The following is a 14,176-nucleotide window of genomic DNA, read 5'->3' on the forward strand; positions in this document are numbered from 1 at the left end:
GTGTGTACATACACCTACACACAGTAAACATAAAGCTGTCCTCTGATCCCACATGTATGTACACATACCTACATATAGTAAATATATTAATCCTTATGCCACTTCCTCTAGGAGGAACTCACGGTGGAGGACCATCTTCAAAGTAGGGCCTGGTCTGGAGGAAGGTGGAGACCCAGCAGGCTGATACTACACTGATATGACATTCAGAACCTCTGGACCGCGCCTGTCTAGACTGAATGAATGCATCTCTAGCGTCAGAGACCAAGCTACTCCAGGGCAGTGTGCTCGCACCTGCAAATGACCCCCTTCTGCAGACAACCTGGCCCTCATTACAAGTCTTGTTTATTCCTAGGTCCTCCAGTTCTTACAGGATTAAGTCAGGAATGTTGCCTTGGAGAGCCACTTCCTTTCCCACCCTGTGACTAGTCTCTAATTCAAATAATAATGGCTCTCCAAAATAATTTACCCTTCCTTTTATTTCATTTTTGGTGGGTTTTAGTTGGTTCTTACCGGTTCCCTACCAATGCGTGTTCAGATTGCCTGAAATCTTTTATGGTGACAGGTGACACTGATCAGTAACTGCCTGGGTGGGAGTACTTAGGAGCAGACTGTTAGTTTGGAGGGCACAAGCCTCTGCCACTGTCCACGGACGTGAAGCAGTTGGCATTCCTATGCTTCTGGAGTGTGGGAACCTTCTCTGAAAGGCTTGCCCAGAGAGCGTGCCACCAGGTGTCCAGTGCTTCTGTCCAGCTGGGAAGTGAAAACAGCTAATGTCGGAGCCCTGCTGCTGAGTCAGGGAAGCTGGGCGACTCCACACACAGCTGAGGGCCATTTGTGGTCCTCTTAATGAGTTCATTATTCATGGTGCTGTTGGGTTGTTCAGAACTGTCCCTTTTAGAAACAAGAGTCACACTTACTCTGCGCTGCTATTTGTGACACTTGAAGCCAGGAAGGACAAGACATGAAGGCACCCTCTGGGCTTGCTCAAGTGACCAGAGAAGACAGAGCTGGGCTTCACACTAAAGTTCTAACCTGCTCAGTGACTATTCCATTTCCCAAGAAGCCAAGGATGAAATGTTAATTGTTGAAAGACTTCCATCACCCTAAATCCACCTCAACAACAGACCACCCAGAGAGCATCCACAGACTTCATTAAGCCACTTTGAACTCAGTCTCTCCATAGTTGGAAGCTAGAGCCATGGTCTTCCCTCTCCAGCCCCGAGCCTGGATGAGGCCCTCTTCTCCAGTGCTGTGACTGGGCGGGATTATCATGGGGCTTACATCACTGGTGCCCTCCTATGAACTCTGCCTGATCTAAGAAGAGGTGAACCTTTGCCCCCGCCTAAGGGGGGGCCAGCTGGAAGGACGATGCAGAACCACCTCGCTGTGTGCTGGAAAGAAGCTAACCAGCCAAAGCAAGCACAACTGAGGAAGAAGGGGTCGCTTCCTTGGCTGATCCCTGAGATCCCAGCATCAATCCCACTGTGTTTCGATTTGCCCCTTAGTCCTCTACCTCCCACAGACAACTGACTCTTTCTTCTGCTTTAAGCTGAGTCTCTGTCACTTGAAACCGCAGACACCAGACAAGACCCGCTTGCACTCACCCTCCCGGGGCTGATGTCGAGAGCGTCACAGACGGCCATGGCGAAGTGCTTGGATCTCTCGAAGCTCCCTTTCCCGACACTGTGAGAGCCATCTAACAGGAACAGGATGTCGACCGCTGCTGAGCACCACATCACTGGGGACAGGAGCAGATGGGGACATTAGACTAGAAGCTTCCGTGTTGTGAAGATGTTGACGTACGGGCCTACTTGTGAGCATGTCTCCAGCCATGTTACGTTGAGTGCCGTGAAGAGTCTTCTGGGTTGATCACGGTCCCAGCCTTGGGGATCATGATCTTAGCTGGGCACTCTGACATGTGAGGCTGACAGACACAAGAGTTCGGAGTACCAGCAGTGGCCATGTCTTTCTTCTGCTTCAGCACTGATTGAGGCATGTCTTAGTTGGGGTTTTTACTGTTGTTAGAAAAACTATGACCAAAATCAATGTGGGGTCTTTATTTGACTTAGACTTCCATATCACAGTTTATCACAGAAAGCAGTCACGGCAGGACCTCAAACAGTAGGAAGCTGGAGATGGCGCTGATGCAGAGGCTATGTAGGAGTGCTATTTACTGGCTTGCTCAGCCTGCTTTCTTATACAACCCAGGATTACCACTCCAAGGGTGGCACCACCCACAATGGCCTGGACCCTCTCAAATCACTAATTAAAAAAATGCCCGACAGGCTTGCAGCCTCTACAAGCCCAATATTGCAGCCCAATATTATGGAGGTATTTTCTCAGTTGAACCCCGTCCTCCACCCAGGTGACTACAGCTTGTGTCAAGTTGACATGAACTATCCAGCACAAGATATAACTGACATATCCACTTATTTAATCCTTCAAGCTCCCTGACCATTTCTTTGGATGCGTTCTTGAGATTTCCTATACCACTCAAGTGTACATACAAAATTACCATTTTTAGCGTATGCCCCATGAATCCCACCATCACCACACTGGTGGAGGAACACTCTCGACCACCTCACCTTTTAGTTGTCATCTAGCTCTCGACTCTTTCTTGTGCGTGTGTGTACATGTGGGTGTCTGTAGGTGTGCACACCTGTCTGTGCATGTCTGTGTGATACAGAGCTGATGACCCAGATGCTCTTCTATTGCATTCTGGTTTGTGTGTGTGTGTGTGTGTGTGTGTGTGTGTGTGTGTGTGTGTGTGTGTTTTACAGTGTCTCTCGCTGAATTTGGAGTTCATGGACTGACGGGTGAGCCTGGAGTGTTCTCCTGTCATCTTCGCCTAGTGCTGGGGTTACAGCCCCACCACACCCAGCTTTTTGTGCGAGCACTGAGGATCCGAATGAGCACTTTCCTCACTGAGCCACCCCTCAGCCTGAGATCTGTGTTTCCACTCCCACAGGACCAATGAGGGAAGGAGGAAGAGTGGTCCAGTCACTTCCCAGTAACCGAGTACCAGGAAGCAGTGGAGCAGAGAATGAGATCCCAGTTCCCAGGAACTAGGAGGGCAGAAAGAAGGAGAAGAAACCAGGCAGGGCTTTCGGGGAAAGTCCTGGTTATATGGCAGGAAATATGGGTGGCTTGGTAGACAGCTGTCAGGTGACAGAAAAACCCTGAGACAGGCTAAGAAACTCAGCAAGGAAGATGGCTGGTGTGACGGTCAGGCTTCCGACTAAGGTCGGTCCCCAGCACCCACGTGGTAGAAGGAGAACCAGTTCCTCCTCACATCCTCTGACCGCCACCTGAACATCATTCCTGTGCACGTATGCATGTTAGTGTGCATACATACACACTAAATAAACGCATGAAAATTTAACTTGAAATTCAGAAATAAAGAGGTTTTTTTTTTGCCATTACTGCTCGCGATTGTTACTGTTTTAACCATGGAAAGTCACTCGGGAGGAAAGATAACAGGGGCTGAGTGGGGGAAATGACCGGCCGCCCCAGTAGAGGGGCCAGGACTACAGGGGAAGCTCTCGGGAAGAGTGTGGCTTCCCTGGATCCACCGCACAGAGGTCTGACTAGCCATGTCTTTGGAGAAGCAGGTAAATGAACTTACATTTGCTGGCCACTGCAATCTTCCCAGTGGTCTCCCTGCTCACATAGACTTCTTGAAGAGAGATGGATGGGGACACTGGGAGAAAAAAAAAAACAGAAGCAGTCACGGCACAGTAAGATGGGAGGCATCTTTATCGCTACATTACATGACCTACGTGAACAGGAAAAAGCACCAGAGAGCTGTGGCTGTGTGCGGTTTGCAGGGTTGGGGGTGGCTCAGCGGGGGCACATGCGACCGACCATCTGTGATGGCCTGGGTTTAGTACTCAGTTCCTACCCTCAAGCCCAAGGATCGTGGATACTCAGATACACGGACAACTACTGTCCTCTTTTTCAGTGGTTGCTGCCTTTTAAGCTACAGCTATCCTAGTCAGCAACTACACCTCTGCCGCTACCAGAAGGAGCCACAGGCTGAAGAAATTCTGTTCTCAGGCACCCAGCCTTCTAAAGCTACTAAGAGAACTGATCTCTGGTCTGTGAAAGAACTCAAGATTCAAAGGTTGCAGCTCACATCTCCCAAGATGTCCTCACTCTGGCTCTGGCTCCTCTTTATAAACCCTTCCCCAGCTGGCTCCTCCCTACAACTTCCTGGCAGCTAGTTGCTGGCACAGCCTCTGGACCACAGGTGAATTTACTTAATCGAACACATCTTTGCCTTGTTAAGCAAATTTTACAGAGCATAAACAAAAGTAACACACCTTAAAATAATATTCTACAGAAAATAACATTTAAAAATCTCCCCACTTCTGTGAAGAAACTTTGTTCTTTATATTTGAGTAGCTTGTAGGGGGAAGTTTTCAACACTAGATGGCTATGCACAACTATGATCCTGAGGACTTCAGTCCTTGGTCATAACTGTGCCCCCTCTGGGTACAGGTCTCTGCTGTGTACCCAGGTACGTTCTTGCAAAGTTCTCCATCTGTTGCGGTGTAGTGGGGAGACCGCTGTCATAAAACTTAAAATTCGTAGAAGATACAAATCCACAGAAAAGTACCAGGGCACATGTCCCAAAAGGGACCCGAGTGTGCACGTGTGCAAACTTAACACGGCTAAATTTAAATTTTAAATATATTTGAGAAAGGAGTCAATTGGGAGTTTTCCCACAATGGCGATGTTCTAGTTGATAGGAAGCTTTCCAAAGAACAGGTGGGCCAGGTGAACTAGGAATCACAGAAACGGTTCTCTCCTTGACCCTGCAGTGTTGGAACTGAAAAGAAATCAGGGGGAAGCGGTTGTAGTGGGAGGGAAGTGTGGGGCAAGGCCCTCTCCTTCAGCGTTCCTTGTGTTAGAGAAAGGCCAAAGACAGATTACAAGCAGGTAGACATATGTGAAAAAATAGTGATATATTTACCACATAATTAATATGATCAAGACCCAAAATGTTTGGGGGTAGCATGTTCACTGCTAAGTTTTTTGTGCCTTTTCATACCTGTTAAATAACAGATCATGAGCAGTCATGGATAATTTATAAAAACACTGGGACTGAGGGGCAGCTAAGGGGTAGAAGGCCTGTGTGCCAGCCACAAGGCTGTGAGGAAACTTCTAGCACCCAAATTTAAAGAAAAATAAAAAATGAACATTGAAGGTGGGGATAACACACCAAAGGGTCTCAGGACTGTTCTACGATGACTTAACCTGAAAGCAATGAGGGAGGATACCCAGGGAGCTTTTCCAAAAGGCCAGCTCCCTCTGTGGCTTTAAAGCATGGGTATCTAGTTGCAGAAGTGCTTAGGGAACAGAACTGCTGGAGGGACCTCCTACAACCAGTGGCCTCACACACAGACAGAGGGGACATGCCAGGGAGGCGCAGCCTTGCAGCATGCAAATTTGAAAGGCAAAAGAAGCACCTTGACAGTGAGGAGCTGCTAGGTAGAGCATGGGGGAGCCGGGTGGGGTACAGCAGCCTGGAGCCACAGGGTTTGGGACTGCCAGGAAACTGATCACAGACGGACACTCCAAGAGCATGCTGCGCCTGGAAAGGCACCAACATGGGTGTTCCTGGTCAGCCTGTTGACTCAGCAGCTGCCAGGCTGGGTCTCTTACCTTCCTGCCTCTCCCAACAGTAGGCTCGGGTGAACACTGCTCTGGTCTCTGTTGCAGCAGACAGTCCTGCCTCCCACCACTCTGCTGACCCAGCACTGAGCTCCATCGTCCCAGGCTATGGTGTCTGGGACAGGCAGCACAAGCTGCAGAGTCAGAGCGAGCACCAGGACTCGGGTGAGCCTGCCTTCAGTCTGAGGGACTCTCTAGGTGCCTTTTGCAAGTCACTTTGTGATGCCACAGAATAGGACCAGGATGGCTTGTTTAGCTGCTCCTAACTGCATCGGCAGTCTCTTCTGAATGAAGATCGCCTGCCAAGTTTCCAGAACGTACTCTCACGGTGGGTGGATGGTGCCAGTGCACGGACAACATGGACAGTCATGGATGTAACCACTCACTCATTCACTCACAGAGTCCAGGCTTGACAGAGAGCTCCTGCACAGTCCTGTCTCCTGAGAGGGAGGACCCCCAGTGACCCAGCTCGGGAGTCAGGAGACCAGGGTGTCAGTTCCACCAACATCTGTGTCACCTTGGATCCCAGGGCCTTTTGTACACAGTGCTAGACAGATGCAGCGTGCAAGTGCGCAGGACAGGGTTTCAGAAGGGAAGCACCACCTCAAGACAGAGCAGAACTCAGGCTGGGGAAGCTGACCAAGACCAGGGACTTGCTCCTCAAGATGGCTCAGTATACATTAACCCCTAGGCCATGAAGACAGCAAGCGGGATGGTATACCTCCCTGGCTTGGAGATGGGACGGAGCAGGCTGAGTGGCTTCTATCTTGAGCCTTCCTGTTCTCAGAGAATAAGCAGGAGGTGACCAAGGTTGACTCTGCAGACATCAAATGTCTGCTCCATGAAGATCAGGGATCTGTCTTCGGGGCTTCAGTCTGACACCTCAGTTTCGCAGAAGAGCACCCCAGGCTGGGCTTGCATAACTGAACCATCAGTACACTTGTTCCTATTTCCGGGATGATCGTCTATGAACACACAGCGTCCTCCCCGCTATCTCAGGTCATCTTCAGAGAGGCTGGAGCTCAGGGGCAGTGTGGGAGGCTAAGGAAGGGACTCTGGCCTGTCAGTCTGCTCCTGAAGCACGAGGTCCTCTCTGAGACACAGAGACAACACCATGACGAGAGTCCACAGAGTCCTTCGCCGCTGCGGAAGCCATCAGCTTCAGAGAGCCACAGAATTAAGCTGTGTTGGGTGCTACAGGGCACGAGCCCTAGGCGGCTGAATAGGGAACAGACCTAATCTGGGAGCCAGAGGAGCTGTGCTGGGGATAGATAGGCATTTACTCAGGCGACAGTGGCAGGATGGGTGGAGATGGGATCTGGGCAGAGTGGCCACCAGGAATCAGAACCTCTGTGAAGAGGAGATAATAAGGATGCTATGCAGGAGGAGGAGACTGGCCACAGAGGACTCACAAAGTGTCACTTAGAAGCTTAAGTAGGGCCAGATGCGATCGGATTTGTACACTGGAAAGGCTGCTGTGTGGAGAATGGTGTGGAGGGGCCATGTGGGCCCAGCGGGAGGCAACTGGAGAAGATCAAGCAGAAGACGATGGGGTCTAGGCCAGGGAGCTGCATGTGGTGGAGATGTAGATTCAGGAAACCGTAAAAGCTAAAATCAGGGCTGGGAGATGGCTCACGGGTGAGGGGCTTGCTGTGCCAGCGTGAGCACTGAGTTCGGATCTCAGCCCCCACACACAAGCTGGGCGGGGCGGCGTGTGTAAAACTCCAGCACTGGCGGTGGACGCGGGATAACCCAGGGGCTCCCTGGGCAGCTCGTCCAGCTGGGAGGGAGAGCTGTGGGCTCAGCAGAAGACCTGACCTCAAAAACTGAAGTGGGCAGTGACAGAAGACCCCTCTGGCTTTGGCATTCGCACGCACAGGCAATACCCCTCATCCTCTCCATGGACACACATATCTTTTTCAAAAATGAAATTAGTCAGTGGGATTAGAAACGAAACAACTCAAAATTTATAGCCCACCAAGACAGCTTACCTGTGTAGAAGAGGAGAATCCAGGCAGCAGGCAGACACAGAAACGGAGGCATGTTGTCAAAGCTAAAGGGGCAGGAAAAGAAATCAGACATCAGCATTGGGTTCTGTGAGGGGCCCCAGCACACCTCTACATCATGGAGGGAAGCCAGCAGGAATCTGGAGGCCAGGAGTCTTCCTGCCTTGCTCAGCTTCCTTCTTTATAAAATACAGGAAGGACCACCTGTCTAGGGACAGCACCACCCACAGTGGGCTGGGTCCTCCTACATCAATCATTAATCAAGAAAATGCCCCCACATACTTGCCCATGCACCATTCTGATGGAGACACTTTCTCAATCGAGGATCCCTCTTCCCAGATGACTGTGTCACATTGACAAACACCCTGCACACTTAGTGTTGCCAGGACAAAAGCATCAGGAGAGTTCCAGGTCCATCAAGGGAGACAGTTGACTGGGGAGGCCGTTGGCCCACTGGGGAGGGCATTGGCCCACTGGGGAGAGCTCATATGATTGCAGATCCTGGGTCTGCCAGCAAGGCAGACATGGGACTTTCCTTTCTCTCACTGCGTATTTTCCCTTCTGCCTGCACTGGATGTGGGACAGGCCCCCACCTGCCAATGGGGGAATGAGGGAGTGGAATGAAAGACAGCGTAGGACTCAGGGGAAACTTCCCTATGCTGTCCCACTCCTTGGCTTCGGTGTGGGTGGCTTTCTGGGTTTGCAGTTTCTGACCCATGGCATGTGCAGAAGCCAGGGGCTCAAGCCCGTGCACAATGTAAATGATGTTTCCAGAATCACGTTCCCAGCTTGCTGGGAGGTTAAGGGAGGTCCCTGCTTAGTTGGGCACCAGGAAACATGGGCCTCTCATTCCACACCACAGGACTAACCTAAGCAATTCATCTTTTCTATTAATGTGCCCCTGCTTGCCCAGCTGGGCGTTTTCAGCATCTTACCTTTCTGCTCATTAAAACAAAATTTATGTTGGCACTCTGCAAATGGGAACTGCATGGAAAATAGCTCCCCATAAACGTTCGTCACATGGCATCTCTCTCACCTGCCCTCATGATCACACAGATCACCCCAAAATTGTCCTGTGCCACAAGGGACGGGGTTATGGTCTCTGGAGAAGACCTGGAACCTATACTGTCTGGTACACAGAAGAAAAGTCACATGCTCAGGTAACAAAGTGACTTAAGGCCATCTGCAGAGGCCAGGCTGGCAGGGACCTTTCAGGACATCTCGGTGTTCACAAACTCACTGAGTTTTGTTATGCCAAGATAAGAGGATTGTTGCCGCCAGACTGGTGAGCCACTAGTTGGCATCTGCAGAGTGTCATAAGCAACCAGACTCCTCCCACCCAATCATGACAAACATTTGGCTTGTTCTAGTCTCATTACATATCAAAACATTCTTACAATATTAACTCAATGGTCAAACTTCTGCTCTATGTCAAGAAAAACATTAATGAGATGCCCTGGCTCCCTTGAACTCTTGGGCTCAAATGTGCCTCAGTCTCCTGAGTAGCTGTGACTGCAGGTTTATGTTGGTATAGACATATACATGCCATACACATGCCATGTATGTCATGAATAGCCTAGAGACATTTTTAAATAAGGATGAATTCTGCAGGAAAAATCAACAACTACCATTGCCCAGGAAGCATCCATGACAGGCTGCCACTGGGCTCCACATCCGGGTCTTCTCTAACCCTCCTGGCCAGGCCATTACATCATCCCCATTGTATCAGCACAGATCCGCATTGCAGGGCTAGCAACTGGATCACAGTTCATTCTAGCTTCCCAGGGAGTTGCTCAATCCGTCAACTTTGGGATTCTGGGGAGGACTCTAGGAGAATGCTGAGCAAGGGGTAGACATTAGGCAGGAGGCCCATCAGGGGCACTGTGGCAGGAGTCTGGGATCCAGGAAAAGGCTGTGAACTATGGAGTGAACAGGAAGACACTCCCATATCTACACATTTGACACCCTGAATCCAGTCCTTTGGCAGTGTTTAATAGCTAGTACCTGCCTTCAACTCCTATACTGGACTACGTGGTGAGATTTCCAAGGCCTTGTGCATTCCTGCTGCAAGCCAGAGGCAGGAGCCCCTCGTCAAGCCCCTTCCGTTACAGAACGCCTTGCTCACTGCCTCCTTCCTTCTTTTCCCTTACTTCTGCTCACTGCACATGTTATTCTGGGCCTCCAGGCAGCTCGCAGACGGAATCAGAGGCTGCCCCCGGATCATCCCCTCTGATTGCTACACCTCTGCAGCACCTGTGCCAGGCGAGCGAGGTCTAAGAATTGCATTTCTCAGATGCAGCCAGGAGCACAAGCCAAAGCAAGGCTGGCACCACAGGCAGCTTTGCAGAATGGTGCCCATCTTTGCCCATCATCAGATATGAAGAGTGCAGGAAATACCAGCGTGTCCTTGTAAGCCTTCCCCAATCTGCAGGATGGAAACCCGAGTTCTTTTTGATAGCCAATGTCCGAATGGAAGACTGAAATCTGAGAAAGGCGCCTGCGCAGCCAGGAAGCCCTTGCTCTCTTCTGCTGCAACAATCACCTTCCTTGTCTTTCTCATCAAATATCTTGCTCAGACCCAGAGACCTATGACAAAAGGACAACTTTTTTTTCCTAGTATGATATGCTAGAGAGCCCTTCTTGACTCCCCTCTCTGTCTCTTTTAGACAGGGTTTTGCTATGTTGCTTAAGCTGGGCAGGAACTGCTAATCTCAAACAATCCTCTTGCCTAGTCTCCCAATTAGCTGGGACCTCAGACATGCATCACCATGCCCAGCTAGGAAAACCATTCTAAGGCTCCTAGGAGAGGTCACGCCCTCCTTAAAGAGAGCCAGCAAACCATCAGAAGCCAGGAGTTGGGGGAGTATTATTCTCAGGTGTGTGACTTATGTTTACACTGCATTTCTTTGACTCCATGAAGCTGTGTTACTGTGCCTAAACCACCTGATGGTCCTAATAAAGAGACGAACGGCCAAGAGCGAGGCAGGAGCAAGGACAGGCAGGGCTGGCAGGCAAAGAGGAAAGATAGAAGAACTCAGGGAGGAGAGAAGAGGACATTAGGGGCCAGCCACCAAGTCACGGAGAAAGAAGTAAAGAGAAATATATAGAAGTAAGAAAGATAAGAGAGAAAAGGAAGTCGGGATAATGTAAGAAAAGCTGGCAGAAACAAGACACGCTAAGGCCGGGCATTCCTAACAAGAACAAGCCTCCATGTGCAATTTGGGAGCTGGGTGAAGGGCTCCTCAAAAGAGTCTAAAATGCCAAAAGAATAAAACGCCATACAACAAGGAATGTTTCTCACAGGCAGAAACTGGCATGACGGGATGAATAAATGTTCGCTGTGACGTCACTGAAAGACAGGACATCCTGCAGAGGCTCCCATTCTCTCCACATCTACGGAGACATCTGCAGATAAAACAGCTTGAGGCTCACCTGGCTGGCATTTGAGACTGCTCTACATCGTTCAAGACTCGTGTTCTGGAGAGGTGTAAACCCAGGGGAACGTGGAGGAGGGGATAATGCACAGTCCTGAGACTGGGTTCCAGCCCAGCTCTGCTTCTGGCTGGTGGGGCTCGGAAAGCACCAGCCCTGCCTCAGGCTTCTCTCTGTGGAATGGTTAGGACCTTGCTCTTTTAACAGTGAGACAACATGAGAAAAACTTTAAGAGGAAGTTCATTAGAAAATGAACTACCTGATGGCGTTGAGACCCTGACACACAACTCAGCAATTTCGTTCAACAACATTCAGCCCTGTAGGGTCCATGTTAGCACATCCATTTTCACAGAGAAGGTAGGCCCTACGGTCAGAGAGCTAGCAAAAGCACACCTAGAGTCCAGCCCGGCCATGTCTCGCGGCCTCGCGGCCATGTCATTACAGGTGTAATATCTAGGTGGAGCAGAAGGATCCTTAGTAGGCCAACAAGAGAGACCTGAGCATGAACATTCTGGTAAATTCATTTCACCTTCTCAGCTTTCTTCTCTCTACAAAGGAGGTGATACTATCCACTCCTTTGGGAAGGTTGGCAGGATGCCATAGGACCCCAGTTCAAAGGCCCCCTTGGGCGAAGGCTACCCTTCCTAATTACAGACCAGAGGAGTCTGATGCGGGAGAATTGTCTGTATTCTGTCAATCATACTTTAATAAAACGCTGATTGGCCAGGCAGGCAGTATAGGCGGGAAAACCAGACAGGAAGTAGAGGTGATGCAATGAGAACAGGAGAATTCTGGGAAGCAGGGAGATTCCTCTGCCATTCCTGTACAGACCACCAAAGAGGCAACATGTAAGCTGTCACACTGAGAAAGGTACTGAGCCCGTGTGGCTAACATAGATCAGAATAATGGGTTAAGATAAGTCATAAGAACTAATAAGTAGCCTGACCTAATGGGCCAATCAGTTTATAACCTTATGGAGTCTTGTGTGTGATTTTTCCTTGGGAGTTGCTGGCTGTGGGGTACTGGGAGGGACAGAAACCCCAACAAGCCAGCTGTCATGTTACAGGAGCCCTGCTAAAGAGCAGCAATTACTGACACAGAAGAACGGCCTGGAGGAAGCAACTGTAACTTAGTCAGGGGGATGCACCATTGGAGGTGGCAAGACTGCTTCTAGGCAGAACAGAAGATGAAAGGGAAAACTGAGACAGAGACTTCAAATGTATCCAGTTGTTCTAGGAGTAGGGTCTCAGGTACCCAGACAGCAAAAGGCAGACATGCTGAACTCAGTTGTTCTAAGGAGCAGGGCACTGGGGGCCCAGATGGCAAAAAGCCTGGCCTTGTGCAGATTACACAATGGACATTCTCAAAGTCTTACTGGGAAAACGCTTTCGACTGGCAATTCTATCACGGTCCCACTGCAGAGCGACTTCACACATTTCTTCATCGGAGGAGCGGTGACTTCCTACCACATGCCCTCAAGATCGAGCCTGTTGGTGCTTATTCCAGGAAGGTCGCGGGGTGATGACACCTTCACCTGAGCTCTCCCTGGGGGCTGTATATAATCCTGTTCCTGCTGTGTGTGGTCAGCGGGGGTGCGACAGTCTGAATGTTTACTGAAGGGTGACTCTCCACACTGGGAAGCTGCTGGCGCAAGACTTTTCATTCTGTAAGCAAGTCCGACAAAGCCAAGTTGGACTTTGGGGAAATCAGACTTTGGTGTGTTGCCATTTCACTATCTGGAATGAGCTTGCTTTTGTTCCTCTCTCCCCAGGAAAAGTTCATACAGCACTTCTTGATTAGAGGGTTTTTTTGTTTTAAATTTACCGTGGAACCATACTGCACAAGTTTGTAGCCCACTGCTATGGTCCCTCCCAATAGGGAAATGGCATTTGTCCAAAGGAAATTATTAGGTATTTGCCCTGTGCCCAGGACTTTCAGGTGTTGGACAATGAAAATGCTTTGTAACTGTAGGGGACACACACAATAAGGGTATGGTCAACAAAGGCTTTTTTTTTAACCAAGCGCCCGACCCCAGGGTCACCACTGCCCACTAACAATGGCCTTCTCATGAAGTTCCTTAAAAAGCCAGGGGTGGAAATTTCAGTGTGTATTAGCGACAGAAGAAGTCCGCCCGAAAGGCTGTTTACCATGATTGAACCTGTGACATCTGAGAAAGGATAAACCATGAAGCTACGTGGGGCTAGGGGAGGGGTTTTTAGGGCCGTTGAAAACATTTATCCAAATATATAGAATGGGCTACAGCAAGTGAGGTCCTGAACTAGGGAGTTTGGAGGCTCCCCCTGTGGTGGTGATGGTAGCAGGGCAGTCTGGTGGCTGGTGGCTGGGACAGGAAGTATATGCAAAGTCTTTGTACCTCTGTGCAGTTTTGCTGGGAGCTTAAAAACTCTGAAACTAACCATGGAGCTTTTCCATTCATTCAACTACAGAAACACAGACCTCTGGTTGGCTTGTTCTACAGGCTGCTGGAGGCAGGGAAGGGAAGGAGTGGTTTGACTTTCAGCCTGGCTGTGAGACCCAAACCAGATTTGATGAGAAATACTTCCTTGACTGATTTTCGGGCACAGGGGGATGATGGAGAAAAGAATCCCTCCGTGTCCTTTGAGTTTGCCTGAGAATCAAGTCCGGGAAATTCTACATCCCCAGAAGGCAGATTTGAGCTAATGTCTACAAAGAGCAGGGCCTGGGGAGTTGTGTGACAAGGGACAAGACGGTGGAGTCGGGCTGCCCAACTGCAGAGGTGCCATTCTGACTCCCCTTTGATCTGTCCTGGTTTTGTTTTTGTTTGTTTTGTTTTTTTCTGAATAAGGACATTTCTGAGCAAAACAGACCTTGAGGTTTTAGGACAGAATCTATAATCACCCAGAGCGGTCTCAGGTTTATTTAATCAAAGGAGCTTACAGTGAGAAAGCATACCACTTATTTGCTCTCCTTAGCGCCGAGTCCCCCGAGAAGTTTAGGCAGAAGTAGCAGTGTGCTATAAGCAACAGGAGCGAGGTGCCATCGTCCCTTTTCTTCCATCTGGAGCCCAGATTTTTAAATCG

General features: G+C 49.7%; 1 protein-coding gene across 1 annotated transcript in view; it reads right to left on the reverse strand.

The window, feature by feature from the left end:
- The window catches only part of Vwa2 (von Willebrand factor A domain containing 2), a 35,968-nt gene that overhangs the window by 21,199 nt on the left and 593 nt on the right, over positions 1–14,176 (reverse strand). Inside the window, exons 2-4 of the mRNA XM_087907743.1 lie at positions 7,668–7,729; positions 3,626–3,700; positions 1,605–1,738 (exon numbers count right to left, since the gene is read on the reverse strand). Of these exons, the coding sequence (XP_087763869.1) occupies positions 1,605–1,738; positions 3,626–3,700; positions 7,668–7,719 (261 nt within the window). The 5' untranslated portion in view covers positions 7,720–7,729. The remainder of the gene's footprint in view (positions 1–1,604; positions 1,739–3,625; positions 3,701–7,667; positions 7,730–14,176) is intronic.

The sequence above is a fragment of the Myodes glareolus genome, chromosome 7 (genome assembly GCF_982192425.1).
Source record: "Myodes glareolus chromosome 7, mMyoGla1.1, whole genome shotgun sequence".
NCBI lineage: Eukaryota > Metazoa > Chordata > Mammalia > Rodentia > Cricetidae > Myodes > Myodes glareolus.